The sequence below is a fragment of the Electrophorus electricus genome, chromosome 21, assembly GCF_013358815.1.
Source record: "Electrophorus electricus isolate fEleEle1 chromosome 21, fEleEle1.pri, whole genome shotgun sequence".
In the NCBI taxonomy this organism is placed as follows: domain Eukaryota; kingdom Metazoa; phylum Chordata; class Actinopteri; order Gymnotiformes; family Gymnotidae; genus Electrophorus; species Electrophorus electricus.
In genome coordinates this window covers 7,888,824-7,915,992 of record NC_049555.1, presented here as the reverse complement: position 1 = coordinate 7,915,992, position 27,169 = coordinate 7,888,824, and the positions used below count along the sequence as shown (strand labels likewise).

Below are 27,169 nucleotides of genomic sequence, written 5' to 3'. Positions count from 1 at the left end.
TAAAGCCCGTGAAAGGAATACCATGTCATAATTTGTACGCACCCCACTGGGGTGCTTTTTGTCCATCAGCACAGCAACCCCCCTTTCCCACAGCGCTGGGAGACGTGCTGACTGTGTCTGTTTCACATCAAAGACGACACCCCAGAAAAGGTGACAGTGATTAATGCAAGCAAAACCCATCGCTCCATACCTGCCGCCTGCGCCCTTCGCAGTCTGCGCCTCGCACAGACACGCGGTGGCACCCTCGGCGTCGACTCTTCTTTTCGTTTTCAAAGCGCTCCCTCTGTTGGACAAAATGTAACAGTACATATTGAAATTCACTTTCTTGGTTATTTTTGCACAAGCGTAACAGGAGGTTGCCATTGTATTGTTTATAATTAGTTTATTAATATTCTTTTTTTGTCTAGACTTTTATATGACCCATGTTCAGAAAGTAGACTACTATACAATAACATATTACACTCGACTTTTAAAAAATAGTATCTTATATAGTAGGACGACCATACCACAGTTGGAAGTTGGAATTTTTCTCTTTCATCAAAAGACGAGCAGTAACAGCCATTTATTTCCAACCGACATCACCAACAAACAACAAACAACTTATCCTAAACACATACATTTAGTTGGACGTAAAGAAACAAACTCGATAGTAATAACTCGATGTGCGTCAAAAACTGGGTTAAGTAATTGTAACAATAAACAAACAAAATATTTTATTTGAATTTTGTTTTACAAATAGGAATTATTGTGGTGTGTGGTGCGGTGCAGTGTGAAAACAGATAAGCTCATTGCACGTAAGTGGGAACGCACAGAAGCAAGACAGCGCAATCACCGGGGGGCGGACGGGGTTATATTCTGACCACTTCACACTAGCGCATACTGCGCGTTTAGTGCCCGTACTGACAACACTGGGACAAAACCTTTCTGGGAAAATATGGAGCTTGGGAACGCAAGGAATTTAAGGGGGAAATGTGCTCTCAGACAGCACATCATCAGAGAGTTTCTGGCAGAATTGCTTGGAACATTCGTATTAATAGTAAGTACTATAAGTACTACTGTCAAGAGACTTTTTCCAGAGATATATACAATAATTGTAAACTGTCAATATAATTTACGATTCACGTTATTCTGTTCGACAGGACAGAGCATTTTCGAGCATTGGGTTATGAGTTTATTTTCACGATGCTTGTTTGAGATAGACCTACTATATTAGCGTCAAAATGTCAGTGAGTCAAATAAAAATTTTAGTATGTCGCAAATATATTTCAGAATTTTATTTTTTAAAAACCTCCCCAATACATATGTTACAGAAAATAGAGAAATTAACATGATTACTTATACAGCCTGAGCTTTATTAAACCATAAATGGTAAGATCTGAGTAATCTCCTTTACTCTGGTGCCTCCATCAGCATGACTCAATATTTCCTAGTAGTTTGACTAGGTCATGAACATGACCTAAAATAGCAGCAATGTAATATACCAAGAATTACAAGTCACTTACAAAGAGTAAATTAAACTTAGTGGTTACTGGACAACCTTCTCAAACTAATACGCCAAAGGAAGATGGCAGATGACCAATCAAGCAAGCCATCACTGGGTAAAGCACGGTGGGTTCCTGCAGACTGTTCCTCCATCTCACGCCAGTAATCCAGTTCCAGTTTGTTAACCTGTTCTGACCTCATTTGTGGGCCAACTAATCAAAGATTAACATTTTTCTCTCAACACAAGCACAAGTATTACGTGACACATTCTGTTAATGGGTTTGTTGATGCCAAATGTTACTTAGATTTGTATATAATGTTACTTGGATTTATATCAAATCCAGCTTTGGTCCTGGACTTTGTAATTCCTTGTGGTTAATTACATGATTAATGTACCCGTTTGTCATCATACCTGACTCCTAGATGTGGACCTGGACCTTGAGGACTGTGATTTAATTGCCAGTGTCTTAGATATTTGTGAAGCATTTAATTAATCACATGTCATAAGATGGCCAACTGGCACCATGATATTTAGATATGTTATTTCTATTTTATTTAGCATGTGTTGCTTCTTGGCTGCATATGTCTATATGTAGCATAACAAAATATGGCATAATATGGTAAAAAATAACATACACTGATTTATTAATAATGCAGTTGATAACAAACTGAGCAAAGATACATACATAATGTAATTTATATTTTATTGATGTTAGAAGTATCAGGTAACCTTCTTCAGCACTGTATCTGCATATTTTAGAGGTAGGAACAGATCATTTCTAATATATGTGATGGAACAGAAGCGATTTGCAGGGAATTTGCTTTCCCTTCACAGTGATCTTAGTGATGTTATAGACCATTTTTCAAATTGTTGGGTCATCTCATTTGCAGATGTCTGGATCTAGGTTGCAGACACCTCATGACTTAAAATAGTAGCTTGAGAGCTCCTGAGCAGTGCAGAGAGTTGGTTTCAGGACATAGTGTCCTGTTGAACTCTGTTAGTGATAATTATAAAGGAGGACATTATTGCCCTATGCATATTTTTTGGTTTTCTCTGTTGTCTAACTCTTGTCTATTCTCTGATCCAACTAATTTGAGCTCTGTGTTAAATAGTTATATCTGTCCCTGACTCCTGTCTTCTGGCAGCTCTTTGGCTGTGGCTCTGTCGCCCAGGCTGTCCTGAGCAGAGGAACCTTGGGGGAGCCATTCACCATCCACATTGGCTTCACCATGGGAGTGATGTTGGCCATTTACGTGGCCGGAGGGGTGTCGGGTAACCAACAAACACATTTATTCAACCACATACACTTATTCAAACACATACACTTATCCAGACCAAGACTTAATTTGTTTTGTTAATTTGTTTATTCATGATACACCATAAAGCAGGCAGCCACACAAATACTGAAGTATACATAATATCATTTATATTATTAAACAACCAAAATTGTTTTCTATATAAGTAAAGAATGAAATAAATTAAAGAAATAAATTAAAAAACAAATGTTCTGTGCAGTCAGGATGACCATACAGTTGTCCAGACAGTGAGAAACTAAAAGTGGTGCTGATCTGTTTTAAATGTCATGATGTAAGATCAGTTCTGTCTAACCCAGAGATTCACTTCGATTTGGCGCTCATCAAACGATGTAATCAAGCGATGTACTACTAGTAGTAGTAGCTCTTGGTGTCGCGTTAGGTTTTAGGTACATACCTGCAGTTATCTCTGCAGAAACTACAGAGAACTCACAAACGTCTATGTAGCATTTTTATGCATGTTATGTTCGTGTTGTGAATGCTTGATAAGGTCCTCAAGTAGGGCCTTTCAAAAATTGTTACTGAACTTTTTATGGTTGCCCAACTCTTGTGATCACAAAAACAGTGGGTGGGGAGTGATGTTATCCCTGGATACCTCTCTGCAATAACATTCCCTTTGGCCCACCCCAAACAGCGGTTTATCAGTGCAATGTGTAATCTTGACAAACATCACAACGTTCATACAAACCAATCTGGAAAACCAAGAAAAATAGGAAAGCAACTGAAACATAATGAGGGTTTCAAAAAAATATATTTACATTTTTAATTTTTTTTTAACAGCTCAGTGTGAAATTATTTAAGGCCACCAGAACCTTATAAAATGATACACTTATCTTTAGGCGTGTCTACTGATATTTGTGTGTAGACTAGTGGGTCTTCATTATGGACTCCATTAAGGAGAAATGGAGCAGAAACCCCAGAGGGGGTAGACGGAGGCTGAGCAGTCCTTCCCGAGCTGGTGGCCAGTGGTTAGCCATGCGTCCCCATTACCTGCATTAGCCCATCATCTCACATGACCTGTGGAGGCCTTCATCGTACAGAGTGGCATCCGAAACAACAAATGTAGTATTGTGCCAATGAACTTTCAGTGGCATGGGCCACAAGCAGTGGGCGTGGCAGCAGGCAGGGTGGGGGCCGGCTCCTGCCACATCCAGAAGGACGCGTGAGGGAAGGGAGGGGTCATGTATTTCCATTTGTTTTTCCCCGGGCTTTAGAGGGGGGGAGCTGAGATAAGGAGGCCAGGAGTTTGGCTGAGTTCCTTGAAGTACGCTGTGGAAAATTTCAGATTCATTCATGTGCTGCACAGTGGCCTTAAACAACTTGGACAGATTATGTCAGACTCAATTCCCATTGACCTTTCAGCTGGCTGTTGTAGACAGTATTTGTGAACTACAGTGTGAATTAGGGATAAAGAGGAAGCAAGTGGGAGCGTGGAGAACACAGCAGGTCGATGCCATCAGACTGATAACCTTAGGTGTCGGGTTTAGGCCCCATTGATCCTAACAGGTGACGATAACGCCTCTTTAAACTAACACATGCAGGCTGTCATCATGCATTTAACCACACCTCAGGAGAAACCCTAGCCTGAAGTGAAACAATTAAAATGGCAGAGGAAATTGATCAGCAGTTTGAACCCATTACCAAATCAATAGTTCCTGTGGGTTAAAGGGTTGGAGCAGTTGGTTGTGGGAGTTGGCATCAGGGCCTGGGTATCTGCTCATACCCTTGTCTTGGCTTTGTAGGCGGGCACGTGAACCCAGCTGTATCGCTGGCTATGGTCATCCTGGGGAAGCTTCCTGTTAAAAAATTCCCGGTGTATGTGGCTGCACAGTTCAGTGGGGCTTTCGTGGGCTCCTGTGCTGTCTTCGGCCTGTACTATGGTGAGTCACTGCTGCAGCACACTCACGGGATTAGTCACTGATGGGCTCACTGGTGGGCTAAACCTTTGAGCTACATGGAAGTATAACATAGTGTTTAACATATACTTACTGTAGGTCATAATGTAGGTTATATTTACATATTTATATATTGTAAGTAATATTTATATATTTACACATGCCAACAGAGACATTCTGACCTCTCTCTACATCACTGGCCTGGACATACATCTGGAGCAGATCTACTACCCTACAGAGATTAGCTGCAACACACCTGGCTGTCATATTCAGATCATACTTTAGGTCTTGATTAACTGGACCAGGTTTGTTAAATTAGGTTTGGAGCTAAACTCTCCAGGGAGGTGAATCTACAGATCCAGTTGATGTACGGCTTACACTACATTATACCGTATCTGCGCTATTTGTCAGAGCTAAAAAAAAAGAAAAAAAAAAGAATACCAATATGTGCATTAATTCATTCATGTTGTAAATAGCTTAATCCTGGAAGCGCAGGGTGCAAGGCATGAACCAAACCTGGACAGGCTGCCGTGCATCCTAATAGAAAACATTGTAATCTTTGTAGATGCCTTCATGGACTATAGCAATGGAGTGTTGATGGTAACAGGTGAAAATGCCACAGCAAACATTTTTGCTTCCTATCCAGCAAAGCACCTCTCAGTCCTCAATGGATTTGCTGATCAGGTGAGAACACATGTTGATCCTGTAGAACTCTGGTAACTGGAATTGTATAGTCTGTCCCCAGTATAATCATAATCCATTTAAATACACAGTATGTACTCTGTGGTTGACAATATGTCATATTGTTGTAGCTAATGTTTCCTTTATACATGTATAGTTATCAAAATATTTATCTCCTCTGAATAATTCAGTGTATGCGTTTCAGAACAACGTATAACAGGCTGGAGCTAAATAGAGTAACTTGTCTACTGTATGGCACTCGTTTGTCCAAACTTGAAATACAAGGAAGCCTCTCTATCTCTATTGTATTGGCTGCTTTTGAGGCCTCAGTGGGTATAAAAGAAATCAGTAATCATTGACTAATGAGCAAATATTAAGTCACTTCACATCAATATATCACAGAGTTCCTATTCGTCTAAATCCTACAGGTCATTTTAGAAGACAAGTAAATTCATTTAACTGAACAAGGTCTGGAGCTGATGGAATTGTATTATACAAAACACTCTAGTGTTTTCTTGATTCTCTTGTCTCTTGACGCTACATGAATTAACAATGTATTTTCTTTTAAAGTCACTCTTAAATTTCCTAATCTATTTAAGACAAAAGATGAGACAAAAGGCATTTCTTGATTAATCATTACTTTCAAAACCTTCATTTTGAGAAGTGCTAGAGGGGAGTAACCTGACCCGTGGGCTTTTTTTTTAGTTTAACCTTTATTAGTAATGGTATGGGGCCCCTCAGGGTAGCATTTGTTAAACATTTATATCAGTATGGGCCATTTTAGACCTTTAATTGGTTTTTGGACAGTACAACCCATTCCAATATCTAAATTTCCAAATTGTATGAATTGCTATCTGACTTTCAAGTTTGTGTTAATGACTACCATAGAGAGAAACGTTTGCTAGACATTAGTCATATTTGTAAATGGTCATGTGTACAAATTACAAACATTCCTGTCCTGCGTCTCTCTACCAGTAGAAAGGCGATACAACAGTAAAGCCTTACAGAAGCAGACAAAAATGGAAAACATCTTCTGTGATCATATATAGGTATCTGTGATCATATATAACTATGTGTGATCATATAGCCATCTGTGATCATACAGCTATGTGTGATCATATAGCCATTTGTGATCATATATAGGTATCTGTGATCATACAACTATGTGTGATCATATATATGCATCTGTGATCATATCATGGCTATGTGTGATCATATAGCCATTTGTGATCATATATAGGTATCTCTGATCATACAGCTATGTGTGATCATATAGCCATCTGTGATCATATATAGGTATCTGTGATCATATATAGATATGTGTGATCATATATAGATATCTGTGATCATATATAGCTATGTGTGATCATATATAGATATCTGTGATCATATAGCCATCTGTGATCATATATAACTATCCTTGCCACTTGGACATATATCAGGATTCAAAAGCTCAAACAATAAAATAGAATTCTAAAGATTTATCCATATGTGTGAAATTAAATATCTCTAATAAGCAAAGATTCAGTCTAAATTCAGCATTTTAACATTTTACTGTGGATATAAGCATGTCAGTAGCATTTATATTGTCTAAAATTGTGCCGGTCTACCCTAAATGTCCACAAACGCAGAGGGAGAAAGGCAATGCTTTCATAATCGCTCCTGCTTATTTACACAGGTAATTGGCACAGGGGCACTGGTGATGTGTGTTCTGGCTATAATGGACAAGAAGAACATGGGTGCACCTAAGGGGATGGAGCCTCTGGTCATCAGCCTGACCATCCTGGCCATTGGCGTGTCCATGGGCTTGAACTGCGGCTATCCCATCAACCCAGCTCGAGACCTGGGTCCCAGGCTCTTCACCGCTGTGGCAGGGTGGGGGGTGGAGGTGTTCAGGTACGGTAAACACCCTTGTGCAACTTCGTATTCCAACTTTTACCTACTCTGACCCTAACCTGCTTCTTACGTCACAATCTACGTCACTCTGACCTTTGCGATATTAACTTGCAGAGTTAACCTGTCAGCAGAAGTGGGGCAGAAAAGCATTACAGTGTCGTTTTTAATAGGAGAACTATTAAACAGCATGATCACGATGCTTAAAAATAAACACACTCATTGCACAGCCAAAGGTTGATGCCGTCCGAATGAGATTAAAGTGAAAATTCCACCTGCTAGACTGCTAGTTTGTAATACTCACAGTGCAGTGTGCCTCTGCTCCACGGGAAATGTAATCTTCTGGACTGTGCCTGCTGTGGCAGAGCTAACAGCAGCCTTGAGACAGCAGAGGCAGGTTTTCTCCTCTTCAAACACCCAGTATGCCTCTGTGAAAGGGCTAATAGAATTTGCAGTACTTGAGTGTAATTCATTCACACTGGAAAAGGACTCAAAGCACAAGGAGAAAGGATTGGGATGTTGAACATTCCACACATGAATACTCTGAAAGGCGTAACTGAAGCGCTGTTTAATTCATGTAGTCTTTTTTACTGTTGAAACAAAAATGTCTCTCCTCTATTTTTTCAAAGCAGCTGTCTGAACTACATACTTTTATTTGTTCAAGATAAACCTCGGAGGTCACATGTCCAGAGAACTGTATGAACCGTCAGTGTCCAGACTAAAGGAAATCTGGGGCGCATTTACAGGAAGGACATGGATGTTTTTATTTGTAGCACAAAAATTACCATACTGTCAGCTGAAATTGAAATGGAGATGGGGTGTAGTATGCTAGGGGTGACAGTAACTGCTCACTAAAGCCCAGTGGGAGTGTGTGCAGTGTGGGCAGAAGGAGTGACGTGTGCAATGAGAAGAGCAGTAGAGCTCCCCCACATCAAGCTGAATCCATACTGAAGTAGAAATGGAAGTGGGGATCAGCAGTGGGGATGTGTGGCAGCATACGTGTGTGTGGCAGCATACGTGTGTGTGTAGCAGGAGAGACTGCATGCATGAGAGCATGTGTGCAACCTGCAGTCTTGAGAGTAGATTAGAGCTCCTAATGCAACCTGCTTTTATTCTGCAACACACACACACACACACACACACACACACACACACACACACACACACGCTCTTCTCCCAAAGAGAAGCCAGCTACTGAAAAGCAAAACATGACCAGCAGTAGTGAAGTAGTGGTGATAAAGGTAGTTGAAAATAGAATCTGGAAGCAAAGGATTGCTGAGAATGGATCTGCCACTAGTACAAACAACAACAGTTGACCAAAGTGCTGCATAGTCAAATTAGCCACAACCATAAGCAGAGCAATAAGATACAAAGACTCGTTTGTACTAACGACAGAGTACAAACAACATAGTCACCATCCACTAAGAGCTGGTCCACAGCCTCAGAACCCAAACAGGCCTCAATGCAACATGTAACAAGCAGAAAGGAGCGACATCTACTATGCTGTGAGCTGGGTGAACAGTGGGCGCGTATGTTCATGTCTATGTTGTGTGGGATTGTGCACATGCCATAATTCATGAAATTATCCAAAGAACACTAATCGAAATGTATGAAATTATACAGGGTGCACAGAGCACACAGTGAAAATTTGCATATATCCTATAGTACAGTTTCAGGTCAATATCAATTAACAAATGATACATTGTGTGGCCCTAGTAATCAGTGCTAAGCCTGTGGCAGTGTGTATTCATAATCAGAGTGAATTTGTGACAGTGTAATGTACTGCGTCCTCAGAGCTGGGGGCTACTGGTGGTGGATCCCGGTTGCCGGGCCAATGGTTGGGGGCGTGCTGGGTGCTATGATCTATCTCCTGCTTATTGAGCTACACCACCCGGAGCTGGGGAAACAGGGTGCGGAGGAGAACAACATCAAGGACAAGTACGAGATGATCACCATGAGCTAAACAGGAAGGGGAGAAATCGAACTGTTGCACTTCCCTGTTGACCTCATCCAGACAGTAGAGAACAGCCTCCTGCTGGTCTCCTTTCTCCTTATGCCCGTGTGTCTTTAGATAGAATGCAAATGGGCACCATATGCGGGTGCTTTTATAGACATTACACTTTGAAATAAAACATCTGCCTTTTGCACAAAGCGCTGCTTTTACCAGTAATCTTGCAATGACACCATGCATGCATAGTATGTAAAAGCATGGTTGATTCTACGAGCTGTTATTAAGTTTGCACCAAAGAGGTAATTTAAGAATTCCCACTTCTTACCTTTTCTTCCAAGACCTGGTTTCTCTATTGTTTGAAAACAAACGAGACAAAAGCGGGGAAGAAATCATATACAGGCCTTCAGAAAACTCTGGAACAGACAGTATTTACATAAAATCTAGAAAATAGCAGTATTTTTTATAAAGTCTATAAAATGGCAGTATTTCAAGCATTTTTATTGGTATTTGAGAAGACGCTGAACATTTTTTCAAAACCAGCTCAGGTATAAATAACTCCTGTCATTAAGCCCAGGCACAACTGTTCATTCTCCAAGGCCACAACATGAGAAAATGTTTGGTTCTCACTGCAGGACGATATGTGATGTATATTGCTGTATAAGTTCATGGCACTGTTTGGACAGGGTGAACCATCCTCTCTGTCTTTGAATCATTCATAATTTAAAGCCATAATACTCCTCACTTCCACTCAGACAAGAATGTACAAACTCCACATGTGCTGTCCTCCTCCGCCCTTTGGCTTCTCAGGTCAGATGAGAACATTTTCATATGGAGTGAAGGAACAGAATTGACCTTTTCTGGACTGGGCCAAGTGGCACTGATCCAAGGGCAGCACGTGGGCTAAGAGCTGCCGGTGAACTTCAGTGCCATCAACTTGGAACTGAAAAAGCCAATAACTTGTGGTAGACTAACTGAAAATTAATCTGAAAATACACACAAACTTTACCTCAGACCTGAGGGTTAAAGCAAGAAAAAAATGAGTACTTTGTTACAGTGTAAAATGTGGATGGCCATATGGAGTGCGTGATTGGTTAGTTTCAACCTTATTTTTGATCTTGATGTAACTATTGTTTGACTAGTCAAAGAAATACAATATGAATCATATATTTTGTCACTTTGTAACCATTTAGTTTGCTCTATAACGAATGTGGCATCTTTTTTTTTCTCTGACATAAATCACCCTTTCTGGTTAAAAACAATTTCGTGATGCTATTAATGTAAATTTGACATTACCAAATGAACTGTAACCATAAACAATAAATTAATTGATTAATGGCTGTTTACTTTGTACAGATTAAGATATCTAATGTGAAAACAAACCTTTCTTAATAGATACATCATTGGTAGCAGACTCAACGACAATGAGCTTATGAAGAAATCCTCTGTAGCAGTCGAGAGTGGAAACTGTTCTGACCAGCCTGACGCTCAATTCAACCTGATTCAGGGACATAGTTCAATCTGCACATCAATCTGGGTCATACGACCCTTTCTCCTGAGGTCACCCGCTAGCCGAAGCTTTCAAACCCGTTTGCATTCGTTATTTGTCCGTTTAATGAAGGCAGACTGTGTAGGCCCGTGCAACCATACTCACTCAGAGTGGGCAGGTTAGTAGTAAATGTTTACACCCTGCAGCTGGAGTTCAGGTTTGTGTACCAACTGTGACATACAGCATCTATGGCCTGATGGTTCCAGACAACGTGATAGGCTGGGCTCTGAAAAGGAGGGGACAGCAGCCAAATCCTGTTCCCTGCAGTACCTGTGTCACGGAACAAGCGATGAAACCAATCAACATCCCCGCAAGACCCCCCACCCCCCCCACCCCCAATGAAGCATGCAATGTTGGGCTTCAGTATTACACCGTTTTGCTTTTATGCTCTGAATAATTATGGCACTGAGTGCTGAGTTAGATGACTCTGCCGGAGGAGTCTGAAAGGTACACAGGTGCATCATGTGTTTGGAAAAGCAAAGGTCGCCTGATCTGTTTACTAAGAATCTAGATAACAGTCAATCCCAACTATCCATATTCCCACATTAAATGAATGCTGGAAATTGTGTAACGTTATAAATGAAGCAAAGCATGTTTGTTTGTATGGAGGAGTCGATGGTGATTCGCACACTGCACAGTGATAGACACATATTCTTGTGTTCGGTGTGGGAAATGCACATGACCCTGGTAAGTAAACCAGGTGCCTGATCTGTCTCTAACAACTACTACAGCGGTCATTCAGACCAGAACACACGACATCTGTTCAGTCTCAGTCACATGGTCTTGTCCTAATAAGAAATAAAACAACAACAATAATAATATAAACAAAAAAAGAATGTAAAAAGTACAAAAAAAAGACAAATACATGAAAATGGAGCACAGTGATGAGCACAAAGAATGACAAATGATGGCTTAAGTTGACCTTAGTTCTCTTAGCACTGTAGGACACCGTTATTTCAGTGCATGCTCTGTTTTGCATGCTACTATGCAGAATATATTACAGAGTCTGTTTATTACCTGGCCAAACAAATATTTTGTGGATGGCACTAAAGCATTGATCTCATTGCTATTATTCAGGTGCTGCCAAAGAAGCAGGCCTGGAACGCTGCTTGTTTTTGAGATCTGCAGTCCGTGGCAAATCAACATTAGAAGGATTATTTTGCAGAGGGCAAAATTTTGCAAAAAAGAGCTGACAAATCAGAAGAGAAAGCATTACAAAAAGAATGCACTTGAGGTTTGAGTGTTGTCTGTGGTATTGCTCAGTCAGGCTGCGAGGTAAGCCCCCCAACCCTCCCCAAACCCGCACCCTCCGCCCTCTTTCACAACCCGCCATGGGACTCTGGGGCCATCCTCTCGAACCATGTTTGCTCACAGTGCGCTCTCCTCCCCCCCACACACCATGCACCACCTTCCCCGTGGGCTCATTCCAATAATAGTGGCCCCCTCCCCCTTAAAAGGTACCGACAAATATCACCTACCCTCCTCTGTTCCTTTCCCCTTCCTGAGAGAGAGGACAGGGGGAGAGAGGGAGAGAAAGAGAGCTGTGGGAAGCTGTGGGAAGCTGTTGGACTAGTTGGCTCTACGGAAGCACCATGGCCATCGTTAAAGTGCTGTCTTTCCTTCTAATCACCTTACACCTGTGTGACGGGAAGAGAGGACAAGCAGAGCCAGCAGGTGGGGGCTTTTTTTTTTAAACACACGGAAAGCACTTTGGCTTTTTGAAAAAGACCCGTTTTATTAGCCGCCAAGATGCTTCTGGACAGGAAACGTAAGCCAGCATTCTCTCGTGCCATGCGCTAGGCTTTGATGCTCATTTTCAGTCTCTGTCAGGTCGGTCAACGCTCCTTTGATAACAGAGAGGGACGTCAGCAGATCTGTTTTAATGCCAAATGTGTTTAGCAATGCCAAAGCTGTTTTGGCCAAAATGCAGCAAAAGTAAACGCAATCTGTGTGAATGCAGAAGACACACCTGTAAAAAGTGTACATACTTCTTGCATAGAGTAACCCAACTCTGTGTGCCATTTAAATCTCTTTACTGGAAGGAATCTCTTCACTCCACAGACTTATTCTGAACACTCGCACACACAATACACAAGCCTGAGGTTAAGATGAGTTTGTAGAAATTATGGAATATCCGTATCCATGAGAACGTGTACACGTACTCACATGTGCTCACTTAAAGCAGTGTTTCCTAGTTCTGGTGTTAGAGTATCCCTGCACTGTACAGTACAGTGACTTCCCTGCTCTGACACACTTTTTAAAATTGATGAAGGATTGTTTATTCTAATGAGTTGAGTTAAGTGTCTGTGGACCCACAGGACTGGTGCTGGAAGACACTGGTCTGGACTAGCAATGCACGACATAAGGCCTGGATACATATCAAATTTATTTATATAGTGCTTTTTACAACAGATGTTGTCACAAAGCATCTTTACAAATGTCCAAACCCAAAGTGAGCAAGCCAAGGGTGACAGTGGCAAAGGAAAACTTCCTAGAGCACGAGGAAGAAAGCTTGAGAGGAACCAAGACTCAAGGGGGGCCCGTCCTCCCCTGGCCGACACTGATCACCACGATAGCAACATCTTAGCAAACACAGTGAGGACTGTAGAAAAGGTGTCTGTAACAAGACGAAATTATAAATATTTTTGAAGGTAATAAAGGTAAAAATAAAAACTGTGGATACGTGTGCCGCATGGCTTTGACTTCTCAAGAGTAATTGAGTTGTTTACTCTTCATTTTCATTACTAAAAAATGTTTCACAAGCTCTAAACATGTTTTTTTAAATCTGGTTTTCACCTGTACATTGTGAAACCTCACAGATCCTTGGATTGTAGATAACATTTTAGAGACAACTGAGAGACAAAAAATGAACAGATATTGTTATTCTCTTATGAAACCAGGATTAGGCAAACAGAGCAGGGAAGCTCAGAGCTTTTGTTTGTCCGTCTTGCAGATGGCAAGCTCACGGCCAGGATGAAAATGCCCTATGCACCCAAGTCTGTGTTCAGGTTGTACATGGGTGGGGAGGACATAGAGGACTCTTGCGTGGTGGAGCTGTTCCGGGCTGACACACTGCAGGCGTGTGGCTTCAACCACAGCCACCCGCTGGTCATCATTACCCACGGCTGGGCGGTAGGGGAGCTTCAGTAATCAGAGGGAGGCATACCTTAAACTGAATTCGAAAGTATAAAAGCATAAGCAACTGGCTAGACCTGCAGCCAACTAGTCAATGATGGATTAAAGGCAGTGTTCGGTGAAAAGGCACTCGTCTGCTTTAGGTTTAATCTAATCTCGGTTTCTCAAAACAGATCAAATAGAATATCCATTTAAGTATCACTGATGCTATTATATTAGTCAATCATATAATGTAATGTATAACAACAGAATACAGTAGGGAAAAAAATGACTAATTAAAAATTTAGAATTTAAACTTACTCCAATTTTTTCTGTGTGGCTTTAGATGGATGCAGTTTTGGAGAAGTGGATTACCAGGCTGGCTGCTGCGCTCAAGAGTACACAAAAAGATATCAATGTTCTGGTCACTGATTGGCTGGAGCTAGCACAGCAACACTACCCAATCGCTGCTCAAAACACACGTATTGTGGGGCAGGACATTGCCCAGCTACTCATATGGCTGGAGGTGAATTTATGAGGGAGTCTCAATCCCATACTCTTAATATTTAATGGACAATGCCTTATCAGGGTACAGAGTGTACAATGAAACCATGCACTGGCAGATCTCGAGACACGCTGAGACATCTATGTAAAAAAAAATCAAATATGACTATAGCATACAGAGAATAAAATGTATGTTGTTAAGCTCCTCCAGTGGTTTATGAAGTCCAGCTGGACATAAATGAAGGTGTAAAGTCAGAACCTTTTTATTGGTCCATCTCCCTCCACTAGGATTTCATCCAGGTTCCTGTTGGTAGGGTACATCTGATTGGATACAGCCTGGGAGCTCACATAGCAGGCTTTGCGGGCAGGACCCTGGCTATGTCAGGGAGAACCCTGGGGAGAATTACAGGTTAGACAAATCAGTTTTATAAATATCTATTAAAACATTTCAATGTAATGTTAACAAGTGTTAATAAATAGCAGTTCAATGCAAAAATAGTCTATATAGTGTAAGGACAACAATTGTGTCTACAATGGATTAATTTGACAATTTCTATTTGGCAATTTTTAAAAAATAAAATCATGGCCTTGTTTCTGCATCAAATTGCCCTCATTGTATAAGCAAACAGATTTAAAAAGCAAATAAATGTCCACCTATTGTCTACTAAGCACTTTGACAGAGTAAGCCACTGATGTGTTGGGTTGGCGTGTGCAGGTCTGGACCCTGCTGGCCCCCTATTCGAGGGCATGTCACACGCTGCGCGCCTGTCCCCACACGATGCCAGGTTCGTGGATGCCATCCACACGTTCACGCAGCAGCACATGGGGCTCAGTGTGGGCATCAGGCAGCCTGTCGCCCACTATGACTTCTACCCCAACGGAGGGGCGTTCCAGCCTGGATGCCAACTGCACGTTCAGAACCTGTATGCCCACCTGGCAGAGCACGGCCTTATGGGTGAGTCGTACACAGAGGAAGGGATATGGGTAGGGAGATGGAATGCATAAACAAATATGGAAATGGCAATTAAAGATTAATGATTAATTAAAGATTAATTAATAAAATAAAGGTGGAGCACGCTACAAATTCAAAATGTGTGCAGCTGGTGATAAAGTAGAAAGATGTAACTCCCTCAAAACGATCTCGCAGATAAAAAGAACATGGGTATAAAAGAAGCTATCGTCCGCACATCTTAATCAGCCTGAATTTATCACTGGGCCACCTGTACTACTGAGGCCAAGGCATTCATGAGAACGGCGACGGATTTAAGATACCTACTCTAATAGCAATGTAATGGGTCTTGTGACTGACAGACTTTTTATGGAGAGGGACAGGCAGGGCAGGGGAGTCACTGATTAAATGCTACCGACTTTTCCCCCTAAAGAAGGAGCTGCTATGTTTTCCAACACCACCTGTCTCATCACTCATTTCTGTCTCCAGGTTTTTTTTTGTTTGTTTGTTTTTGTTTTTGTTTTTTTAAGGCCTCGAACACAAGAGAGTTGTGAGTGATGGTTACGCGGCCGGAGAATAAATGTGTTGATAACGATAGAAACAACCTCTGCAAGAGAGAGAAAAAAAAAAAAAAGAATCAGTGAAAACTAGCCTCCGTTTCTGTTCGCGTGTCTGCAGGTTTCGGGCAGACAGTGAAATGTGCCCACGAGCGCGCCGTGCACCTTTTCATCGACTCGCTCCTGCACCCAGACAAGCAGATAACGGCCTACAGGTGCAGCGACCACGTCGCGTTCGACAAGGGCGTCTGTCTGGACTGCAGGAGGAACCGCTGCAACACTCTGGGCTACGACATCAGGAAAGTGCGCACAAGCACCAGCAAGAGGCTGTACCTCAAAACCCGCTCGCTAATGCCCTATAAAAGTAAGACGTCACTATACAATATACAGTGTTTACAACATAACATAAGAGACAAATGTTTAAAACAGCTGCTGCCTCTGCATAAGTTTTGAAACATTAATTCAAGCTCCAGTCCACGGGAGAAAATCCATTTACAAACTAATGGGAAGCTGTGGGGAAGGATGTTAAGCCCGTGGTACTTTATGTACACAGCACACAGACGGTTTAGTTGTGTTTGAACCTTTCCTGTATTTTGTCTTTCTGAGATCCGTCTATCGGTTTTGCCGACGGCTTGATCCTATTTTGATGAAAATTGTTTAGACTAGAGAATCTTCTGTATGCGCCGAAAGGAATGATGTTCTCAGACGACAGCTTGCTCGGTGAGTATGAGGATTCCTCCTAATGGCGTTCTTTCCCTTCGTCTGCAGTGTACCACTTTCAGTTCAGGATTCAGCTTTTCACGCAGACTGAAAAGGCGGATACTTCTCTGAGCATCAGTCTCACTGGCACTCTGGGAGAGAGTGAAACCCTGCCAATCTCCCTGTAAGTTCTTTTATTTACTGCCTGCAAAATCGGTGTCAGCCAAACACGCCTCACTTACAGCCAAGCTGACACGTCTGCTCGCATTAACCTGCATCAAGAGATGCCTTTGGTTCCACGCAGGCCACGTTTTCTGAGAACAAGTCGGTATCCCTCGTAACAAACATGAACAATGTTTGCATCACACCTTGATTGTACCGTGAATCAGGAACAGACGACACGGTTTGGTTCCAAGCCCAGCATATTAGACTGAGGCTATTGCGATTATATCTCATTAATGTCATCAGTGGTCAGACTTGAATTGTCTCCCAGTTTACATGAAGGCTCTGGGAATTATTTACTATAAGCCGGCAATAGTAGTATTAAAAGAAAAATAATAACATGATTGTATTATATGCATGAGCATAAATGTTTTAGATACATATAAGTATGAACAATGGAGTCTGCTCAGTTTACAATCATCACGCACCCGTACATTTCATGTGGCCATATAAAGCAGTTATAACTGGGGTGGGGTGGGGTGAAGTGAAAATAAGAGTAAGTTTTTAAAATAGCACAATCATTACAATGAGCTGGTACAGTACTGTATTATACAACAGTACAGAATTATACAAATTATTCAGGATAAACAAGCATTTGAGAGCTTTGCTTTCAGACAGTGACCTGCACCTTTCATGTTCCATGATTCATTTTGCTTATGTTTGTGACATTGGCCACAAATCACACTATAGCACATTTGTTGCAATCTGGAACAAAAAAGGGTGAATTAATCAGATTAGGAACAACAAAACAACACAAACCAACAAATGTTTTCTAATGATGTTCATATAGCCTTGGTAACTGATTTCCGAAGATCTTACATCAGTGAAATTTGAATATAAATATAAATCAGAGTGTAACATGTTGCTCACTATGTGGGTCCTCTTTTCCTGTCTCTGTCCTTTAGAGTAGAGGAAATCTCAGGCAATAAGACCTACACTTTCCTGATCACCCTGGACACGGATATTGGGGATCTGATGATGGTGTATGTTAGCTGGGATGTGGGCCCACTGTCTAGCATGTGGAGCAAAGTAAAGACCATAATGCACTGGGGCAGTAGCGAGGAGGGGCCTCAGCTTGCCATTGGCAAGATCCGAGCCAAAGCAGGGGAAACTCAGCAGAGGTAAGTGCTCCTACTGCTCACCTGGTGGAGGTCATGGGTTTGACTCCCAGGGAATGCTTGTACTGTCACTTAGGATTATGTAAATCACTTTGGATAAGAGCATCTGCTAAATGAAAATGCTCGTGGGGGAGAATCAGGTGCAGGAAGTGCATAGATTTCCTGTTTGTACACACCCTTGGGTTGCTTTTTCCTGAGACAAATGAATCCACAAACTCCCATAAGTGTGGGACATCAAAACATTTTATTGACAATAACAAAGAAACAAACAAACAAATTAATTAATTGATTATTATATATTATAATATATAATTATGTATATTAATTATATATAATTAAACAAGCAATGTTTTGACATCCCGCATGTCACATAAATCACATCTAAAAATTTGGCATTTTTTAATTCGTTAAAAAATGGTCGAGGAATACTGCAGAGATGGGAGCTTAAGCGAGAAAATGGAAGAGGAAGAGTGGAAATGAGGTGACCGTTCAGACCTAGCAACCATTGTCAGGGCCAGGGCAGAGGAGCCAGGGTGGAGGGTGCAGTTCCTTGAATGTTTCTGCCTTTTTCCAAGTGTATTAGATGAGTGGTTGCATTCAGTTTTCAGTGTTGAAAGGGCAGATCTTAAACCAAGATCTGAAATGAGTCCCCTGCTTAAGTTTAGGTCCATGATTTTGGCCATCTTGGCCTTAATATTACAGTTGCTGGATGGGTGTCAGATGTGGTGCCAGTGTGATGTAATGCTGATGCTTCTAGGGTGTATTGCTGCCATGGTTGCACAACCAGACTAAACAGACCCATCACAAGATGCAGCTAGGCCAGTCTGCATGTTTTAACAGTGTTAAGTAAACCTATTGTGAAACTGAAGTGGTCTTTTCCCACTAACTGGCCATTGAGTAGTTTCTGACATCCACTTGGAGCTTTGCAGGGATAAGACAGAGAAATGCCAGTCTGCTTGTTCAGAAATGCAGGTGTTATCTTGTCTTTTCAGTTTCCGTAAGGACACATTGTGGTTTCCAGCAGTACCTCTTGGCAAAATCAACTTGGCCAATTTAATTTAAAGGCTAGAATCAGTGATTTTATAAAATCATTTTTGTTAACACATTTCTAATATAGGCCCATATGAAAGGATTGAGATATTTCTAGATTTATTATACTCTGTGAATCATTAAAACATTATAAATTAAGACAGAACAACATCTTTGTGTAAAATAATACAAATTTTACACAATGCAGTTTTTTTTCTTCCAGATCTTTGCAGTTGGCCCCACCTAGTGGTAATCTAAAGTACTGAATTACAAAAGCTGTTATAAATTGTTTTTCCTGTTCTCTCCAGAACAACATTTTGTTCACAGACAGCGGATGTGGTGTATATTCGGCCATCTGAGGAAGAGGTGTTTGTTCGCTGTGAGAAAAGGACACACAGCTGACGAGACTGTGCACTCTAGAGGGTGTTGAAGCGTGGCTGCCGTTACCTTGAGAGTGTACGACGCGAAAAGTGACGAGGGAGCGTGGAGGAAGGATGGTTGCCTCGTTATAGGGGATATGCTTGATGGTTTGTTTATACGTTAGGCTTAATTGTTTGCAAATTTTTACGTGTAATTAATAAAGACATTAAATAGTAGACTAGTGTGATGTGCATTCCAATAACCAGCAAATAATTCAACAAGTACAATTTCTCGTGACTATTTTTCACAACTATAAAGAGTAGCTTATGTCCACCTAATAGGTTTCAATTATAAAAGATTATTATCTCACAAAGATTTAACTGGATTGATTAAACAAATTAATCCAAATCACCTTTTGAGAACTCTGCACGTACAAATGAGGCCTATGTGGTAGATAGGTGGCATAAACAAAAATTACTGTTAATGAGATACTTGATCATTTAAGTAGATATAGAGACTTGGGGATACTTGAATGGTCCAGTGTTGTAGCAATTTTCAAAGGACACCATAAAGGACAGCTGGCAAACAAGACATGCCAGTTAGCACTAAACCATGGGAATGCTGTCATATTCACTGAGGAACGGAGGCTGACTCAGAACAGGGATGACAAAGTCGGAGTGGGAACGGAGGTTTGGGGGGGCGGGGGGGTAATAAGACGCTATTCAAATAAATAAATTCATTAGCCAAAATTCATCTTTAGAGCTTCAACACCCTTATAGTACGTGTGCCCCTTAATAAATAAGGTAATTAATACTGATCACTAAGAATCTGTGACTCTTTTAAGTAAATGGTACAATATAAGTCAAATGGAGTCCCTTGCCCAAACTGTAGTGGATAATAGGGGGGATAATAGGAGTTATTGCTGCCTTGCGCTCATACACTGGAAACCAGATGAGTGGCATCCAGAATGCATGGACTTTCAACGGGAATTTCTAGAACTAGCCTGCAGTTCTTTAGTGTGTACAGCTGTGTTAATAAGTTGTACATTGAGGTGTTTTTGATCAAGTCTATTTTTTTTATTAATGCATTTTCAAGTACTTCAAAAAAAAAAAGATGTATCTTTGCACAATACTTTTTGCAGTTTTAGTAAAAATCTTTCAAAGTGAGCATAAACGGAAGAACGGGCAAAAGTAAATAAAAAAAGAAAAGAAAAAGGAAAACAACCAGAAAAAACAAGCAAATTTACTGTATAAAACACAGCGGCCATTAAGATCAAACAGTAGTATTAGACATTTTTCTCCATCTTGAATTTTAAATTCTCTCCACACAACGCATTGTGTATATATCAGTGCACATTCCTCATATGCTTAAAGCAAGACATGGGGGGGGGGGAATCCAAGGGACACTTATTCAAATTAAAAGTTCTCTCCACTATACTCCATGTACCCCACCCCACCACAGAAAAAACAGAGAATAATTATGTTATTCAAGGCTTAATCAGTTAACCTCAATTCCAACACCACCACAAACCTCATTTTACACAATGCATAAAAAAAGAAAGGAAAAAAAGAGAGTTTATACATTTTTTCAGGGGGTGGGTTGGTGTTTGATAGTAGGTCCTGTGATGAAATGAATATGAATTGGCTCTGTGCCATCTTGAAGGATCCTGCTGGCCAGCACTGGATGTGGGAGAGACCATGTATATATTGCAGGCTGTCAATGTTTGAGAGAACCTTCTAAACCCTGCATCCATTGTGGCACGTTTGGGAGAAATGTAATGTATTCAACTGAAAGTGGTTGAGCACTCAAAAATGTGAAAAAAAGAAGACTGAACATCCAACAAATCTGCATGAAACATCTTGATCCCTTTTATGCTCGCTATGCTGAAAAGGCTCAACTTATTTCAGTGAGGATATGAATATATCTGATGTTATTGTAAGGTCTTGGCAACAAACTGAGAGAGAGATACGGGAGAGAGAAGTCCGTGTGAGTCAGAGTTGCGGATGGCCAGAGCTACTAAAAGACACCGGGCTGCACTTGCTGCCTTGGATCTGTCCTCCAATAACCACTTCCCAAGGACCACTGCAGAACAGGTACACATGCAGAAACCTGTCCAGCCTCTGTTCGGGTGCAGCGTTGGGCGTTTCAGTGTGTGATGAGCACTTAATCGCCTGCATGAGAGCGCTTGTGGGTGTTGTGATGCCCAAGAATAAAAACTGGTGGTGTGCACCTGCAAGACATAAGAGACGACAACCTGGAAATCTGGAGTGGCTTTGTCAAGGACAGGGATGGTGAGCTGGTGCTGGAGGTGCTTTGCCTCATTTCCTTACAGGCTTTATTTGTTATGAGATACTGGTGAAGCAACCACAGAGTCTTTCATGTTGCTGTCTGGGTCCAGCTTCTGCCCTCTGAACCCACCGCCTGTCCCATTGGAGCAAGAGAGCGTCAGAGCATCCAATTGCAGTCACCGCTCCAGAACATCAGCCACAAGAATTGAAAGCGTGACTAAAGAAGCTCTGGAGTATGTCTGCTTCTTCCGTTTCTTCTTCTCCTCTTCCAGCTGGAATGACAAACAGGTCTGTTCTTCTGCTGCTTGTGTCTCGTCTAAGATCTGACAGATGACAAAACCACGAAAGTCTGCAAAAACTATATAAAATATTTTTTTAAAAGGTGCAGTGAGAATACGTGGGAAGTGAGAAGACAGGGTTTACTTTGCTCAAATTAGTGTGTACCAAAATATGGTTTTTCATCATCTACAATGACACCACACTAGCTCATCTAAGTAACAATATCTTAAGTCTAATTTTTGTCTGTTTTCCTATCACATTGACTGCTTACTTTCCTCTTACTCTCTCCCAACCTGTCTTCCCTACTTTTCCCTTGGTCCCTCCCTCTCTCTCTCTCTCTTTTTTTTCTCTCTCAAAAGAACTCAGGATCTTAGATCTCACTTGATCTTAATAACCCACCACCACACCAAATCCATGCCAGCACAAGCAGAAACCTAGGGACCTGTTCCATAGTCAATGCACTATCAGTCATAGAACAGAGTAGGATCTCGCTCGCAGCCCATGAGAAAAAAATAAAAATAAAAATAAAAATTTATTTTGTTAAAAAAAAAAAGCACATCACCAAGAAGTCATCAGGAATTTTCAACTTTTCCTTCTGACCCGCTAGGCATTAAAATTTGTCCTGAGTGTCAATCAAAAAAGCAAATAATGTTTATCCAACAACAGGTAAAAATGAACCACATAAGGAGAAGGAGAAGAAGAAACACTATTTTGTGATAAATGAATAACTGAACTTAGCATGAGAGAGAGAGTTAAGTGAACTTAGAAAAACTTGCATTGTTTATAATGTTTGCTTTTCATTCAGAACATCCTTAAATCACACATTGGCAAATGAGTCTGTGGAAAGGTCTTTCGCCTGCCTGCCTTTGCCTGTGCTGGCAGCATAATCCATATGACTTCCCATCATGCTCTTGTGCCCAGGAGGGCAATGCTTCAGAAAACCAAAATAAATGAGGAGGAAAAAAGAAGTGAAAGAGGAGCGCTGGGAACCACTCGGCTTAAAGGGAGGCGCCCACGGCAGGTAGGGGGTGAAAGCAAACAAACAAAAAAAGATCAAAACAAGCCAAGAACAGAAAGCAGTGATTCTCTCCTCAACGACAGCTTGCGTCTTTTTCTCTGAGCTGTGATGGCAGCTGTGATGGCTGCCTGAAAGAGCAGTGGTTTCTTCCATCTCCTCCGAACTGCCATTCTCATGAGCAGAGTCTGAAGTCCACGGTGGGATATGTTTTGCTTTTTGCCGGTTCCTAAGTTTGTGGATGGGGTTCATCGACTGGTTCAGGTAACTCTTTGGAGTGAAGTGTTTCCCGCTGTAGGCACTAGGAAGAACCAAGGCAAGAGCTGGGCTCAATGACGCATCTGGCCCATCTGGTAGGTGTCTCTGGGCTGGCGGTGGCGCTGAGGTTGGGGCTGTGAGTTTGGGTTCTGTGCTCTCCTTCTCTTCAGTGTGCCTGTGAGAGGGAGAAGGAGGAGAGAGAGAGAGAGAGAGAGAGAGAGAGAAAGAGAGGGGCAGAGTGCAGGGGGAAGAGGAGGAGTGAGGGGACAGAAGAGAGGGAGGGCAAGAGAGATGGAGAGGTAGAAAGATGTGGGGGAAGTAAAGAAAGTGAGACGGTGACAAACAGACGAAGGGGGACAATAAAAACAGAAGAGAGAAAAAAAACATACAAAACCAATGAGGGGAGAGAAAGGATATGAAGAGAGAAACAGAGGGAGACAGAAGAAAAGCAAAGAAAATGAGTAAAAGAAATAAGAGAATAAAAAGTAGTGCTATTGTGGTCTTGGTAACCATCATGTTAGAGTGCAGGTGTAAAATAAAAAAATTCAGTTTCGGACCCATACAGGTTTCTCTCCTTCGCAGAGCATCAAGTCCATTGTAAGGGCTGCATTAGTACTGACGCTGACTGAGCAGGACAAACTGGCTAGTGGGTGGGGGTATTACCTGGCAGTGGTCTAGGAGGGGGTAGTTTTGGTTAGTTGGGGGTATTACCTGGCAGCGGTCTAAGAGGGGGTAGTTTTGGTTAGTTGGGGGTATTACCAGGCAGTGGTTTAGGAGGGGGTAGTTTTGGTTAGTTGGGGGTATTACCTGGCAGTGGTTTAGGAGGGGGTAGTTTAGGGTTGCTGCTTGGTGTGTGCACACTGCAGATCTTGATGAATCCAGCCATCAGCATGATGAGCGCAATGCCCATCAACAGCACTGCCCACCAGTAACCCTGTAAAACACATGCACACACATACAGAAACACACACATGACTAACGGCTCTGCACATTTACAGTGGAACATCATCTCGATCAAAAAAGTACTTTCCTTCTTGAGAAGGAAAGATAGAGGACCTCACCACTATCCATTCTGCGATATTCTGGTACAGCTTTGGGTTGAAGATGGCCTTCTTGAGACGGGCGAGTGGCCCGTCTGCATCCACCAGACGGCACTTCATGAACACATCACAGTAGCCGCGGAAGTCGTTGCAGGGTGAGCCAGGCTGCAGGGTCTTCACAGTCTTGTTAAAGTAACGGGCCCATTCATTAGAGCCTGTGCTCCTGCAAGTGTTGGGCTTCACTGCACACATGGACACACACAAAACAGTGTTTTCATAAACAATATCTGCGTGCACACACACACAGAGACGTGAACACGCAGGAAGTGAAGCGGGAGAGTTCATTTTGTGTGTTCTAGGTTTAGGTTTGTTTAAATCTTGTCTGCGTGTATGTTTTTAACCAGGTGGCATGCAGCACGAGCTGTTGCAGTGAGCAGCCTGCAGGGGGCACTCACTCTTCTCCATGCAGCAGACGTGACAGAGCTCTGTGTCGTCCTTCCCATCTTCACTGGCACACGTACAGATCTCCAAACTATAGCGCTCACAGATTGAGCCCGTACAGCCCTGACATAGAGTGAAAAAGGAGCGAAAGAAAAAAGACAGAGGGAGAGAGATTGCACACATCAAATTTGACATATTACAATTATTCTTCCACTCACACATCCACTACTTTCTATAAATCCGTAATGGTCTACAGCACCCCAACTCGTACCCCGTTGATGCAGACTTGCGTCTCTCTGTGGCAGGCGGTGAAATTCTCCTTGGGCGTGGAGGTGGGGCACAGCGCTGAGACTCCATTACACAAGCCCTGGAGGGCACACTCTGACTCCTCACGGCACTTCTCTTTAGGTTCCTTAAAATTACACTCAGAAGTACAGCACGGTCCCTGGCTAGGACTGGGAGAGAGTGTCAGAGAAAGAGGAGGAAGGAAAAGGAGATGCACCAGTTATTTTCTACAGTTCTCCATGTTGGCCATAGGGCTGCACAATATGGATAAAAATATATTATTATACTAGTACATATTGGGAATGAAACTATGCCCTATACCACACCACAGCCCTTACTGTGGCATAGTTAACACTTAGCCTCCATTATTTTGATCCGTTACTTATGTTTGTTGGATTCAACACACCAGAAACACTCAAATAGAATGTCTGACTGGTCAAGGTGCTCATAAACATGAGAAAACAAATGCTTTACATTGCACTCCTACCCAATATCAGTACATCAAAGGTCAGTACTGCAATACCAGTTACAAAACAAATATATTCAGCCCTGGTTTAGTAACTAAACTGAATTCTGTGTGAATGGAAAAACAACCCATTGTGTCTTGAGCAGTGAATGGAGTTGGAGGATTGTGTGACCTGCAGAGCTCATGAGCGGCAATAGAGGGCACTCCAGCTTGGGCGCATACCTGCACTGGTTCCCTGGCTTCAGCTTGCACTTCGTGCCCTCTGGCTCGCTGGCACTGAAGCAGCATTTATCCGAACACTGCTCAGCGTAGCCACAGTCACACTGCTCTCCAGACTCCACCAAGCCATTCCCACAGATGGGCTGGCCAGACTCTGCCAGGTTGGAGTGGGTGGATGTGGGGGAGAGAGAGAGCGGAAAGCATGAAAGGAAGAGAAATGGGGATGAACACAGAGAGAGAGAGAGAGCACACAAGTAGTGAGAGCTATGCATAAATGAAAATCATAATGATTTAAGACCCTCATTATCTCCCACTTATTCCTAATCCTGCGAGAGGCTGTGACAGCCTCTATGAGAGCGAGGAGAGCCCTTACCCACGAAGCAAGAATTCCTCTTCCTATCCAGCACCTGGCTAATGTTGCGAATGCTGCAGATGGAGAACTTGTTGTTGTTGAACTTGTCTCCGGATGTGGCCCTGGCATACATGATGTAGTTGCCTTTCTCCTTCTTATCCTGGACCTTTGACTCACCAGGAGTGCAGTCACTCCCCGAGTCATGCTGGAAATGGGGAGAAAGAGAAAGAGAGAGAGAGAGGCAGTAGAGAGGGAGGGAGGGAAAAAGAAGAGAGAGATGTGTCAATGCAACTCCCCCAAAAAACATATAATCAAAAAAAACAAAACAAAACAAAACAAAAACAAAACACCCCCCCAAACAAATCAATCATCACCATAAAAAGAGGGGAGAGAGAGAGAGACAGACATGGAAAGAGAAAAACAGAGAGGATGGAAACTTAAACATTTGCAAACCTTCTTTCCATAAACTGGTATAATCCACTTTTAACCTTGTTCTCGTTTACTATCCCCATCCAGGCTGTGTTTCTGGGCCTGCCATTAAGACCTTTGTGTGTGACAGAAGATGGGCAGATGTGCTGCCTACTCACTGGGGAGCCGAAGTTGTGCCCGACCTCATGGGCAAAGGTGATGTGGGAGACCTTGGGGGGCACGTGGGAAGCGTAGTTCTGCACTGTAATGATGCCTGTGTTGAGAGACTTCTTCTTGCCGTCTGAGTAGAGTTTGCTCTTCTCACAGATCCCCCCGGAGCTCCCTGAGGCAGAGGAGAATTATTTGAGAGAGAGACAGAGAAACACCAGTAGTGCCAAAGTTCCAGCCACACAAGCAGGGAGAGGGGGTCATTTTCTGCCCCTCACACAGTTAGTAACAAAAAGAGGAGATATATCCCCATCCTGTCCCCTCACTCACTCACTCTCCCGTCTCACTCTCTCTACTCCTACCACTCACTCACTCTCCCGTCTCACTCTCTCTACTCTTCCCGCCAACTTACTCCCGTCTCACTCTCTACTCCTACCGCTCACTTACTCTCCCGTCTCACTCTCTACTGCTACCGCTCACTTACTCTCTCATCTCACTCTCTCTATGCCTACCGCTCACTTACTCTCCCGTCTCACTCTCTCTACGCCTACCTCTCACATACTCTCCCGTCTCACTCTCTACTCCTACTGCTCATACTCTCCCGTCTCACTCTCTACTCCTACTGTTCACTTACTC

At 42.3% G+C, this 27,169-nt stretch overlaps 3 protein-coding genes across 4 annotated transcripts in view; 2 read left to right on the top strand and 1 right to left on the bottom strand.

Annotated features, from left to right (window-relative positions):
- Positions 1 to 853: 853 nt before the first annotated feature.
- aqp9b (aquaporin 9b) lies at positions 854 to 10,549 on the top strand. The gene is made up of 6 exons (XM_027007391.2): positions 854 to 1,036; positions 2,629 to 2,755; positions 4,539 to 4,676; positions 5,257 to 5,375; positions 7,051 to 7,268; positions 9,060 to 10,549. The coding sequence occupies exons 1-6, from the start codon at positions 935 to 937 to the stop codon at positions 9,226 to 9,228; spliced, it is 873 nt and encodes a 290-aa protein (XP_026863192.2). The 5' UTR covers positions 854 to 934; the 3' UTR covers positions 9,229 to 10,549.
- A 1,805-nt stretch (positions 10,550 to 12,354) lies between these two features.
- lipca (lipase, hepatic a) lies at positions 12,355 to 22,424 on the top strand. 2 transcript variants are annotated; one of them, XM_035521088.1, is made up of 9 exons: positions 12,355 to 12,423; positions 13,682 to 13,894; positions 14,223 to 14,402; positions 14,669 to 14,789; positions 15,096 to 15,335; positions 16,008 to 16,250; positions 16,655 to 16,769; positions 17,713 to 17,928; positions 19,263 to 22,424. In XM_035521088.1, exons 1-9 carry the CDS (start codon positions 12,355 to 12,357, stop codon positions 19,354 to 19,356), a joined length of 1,491 nt encoding a protein of 496 aa, XP_035376981.1. In that variant the 3' UTR covers positions 19,357 to 22,424. The 2 variants fall into 2 exon arrangements, with proteins under 2 accessions (XP_035376981.1, XP_035376982.1); XM_035521089.1 differs by having other exon boundaries at positions 12,355 to 12,436; positions 13,716 to 13,894.
- Positions 20,369 to 27,169, bottom strand: part of adam10a (ADAM metallopeptidase domain 10a) — a 59,065-nt gene continuing 52,264 nt past the window's right edge. The window contains exons 9-16 of the mRNA XM_035521087.1: positions 26,545 to 26,708; positions 25,979 to 26,162; positions 25,609 to 25,759; positions 24,907 to 25,090; positions 24,650 to 24,758; positions 24,216 to 24,436; positions 23,962 to 24,088; positions 20,369 to 23,329 (exon numbers count right to left, since the gene is read on the bottom strand). Coding sequence (XP_035376980.1) covers positions 23,226 to 23,329; positions 23,962 to 24,088; positions 24,216 to 24,436; positions 24,650 to 24,758; positions 24,907 to 25,090; positions 25,609 to 25,759; positions 25,979 to 26,162; positions 26,545 to 26,708 — 1,244 coding nt within the window. The 3' untranslated portion in view covers positions 20,369 to 23,225. The remainder of the gene's footprint in view (positions 23,330 to 23,961; positions 24,089 to 24,215; positions 24,437 to 24,649; positions 24,759 to 24,906; positions 25,091 to 25,608; positions 25,760 to 25,978; positions 26,163 to 26,544; positions 26,709 to 27,169) is intronic.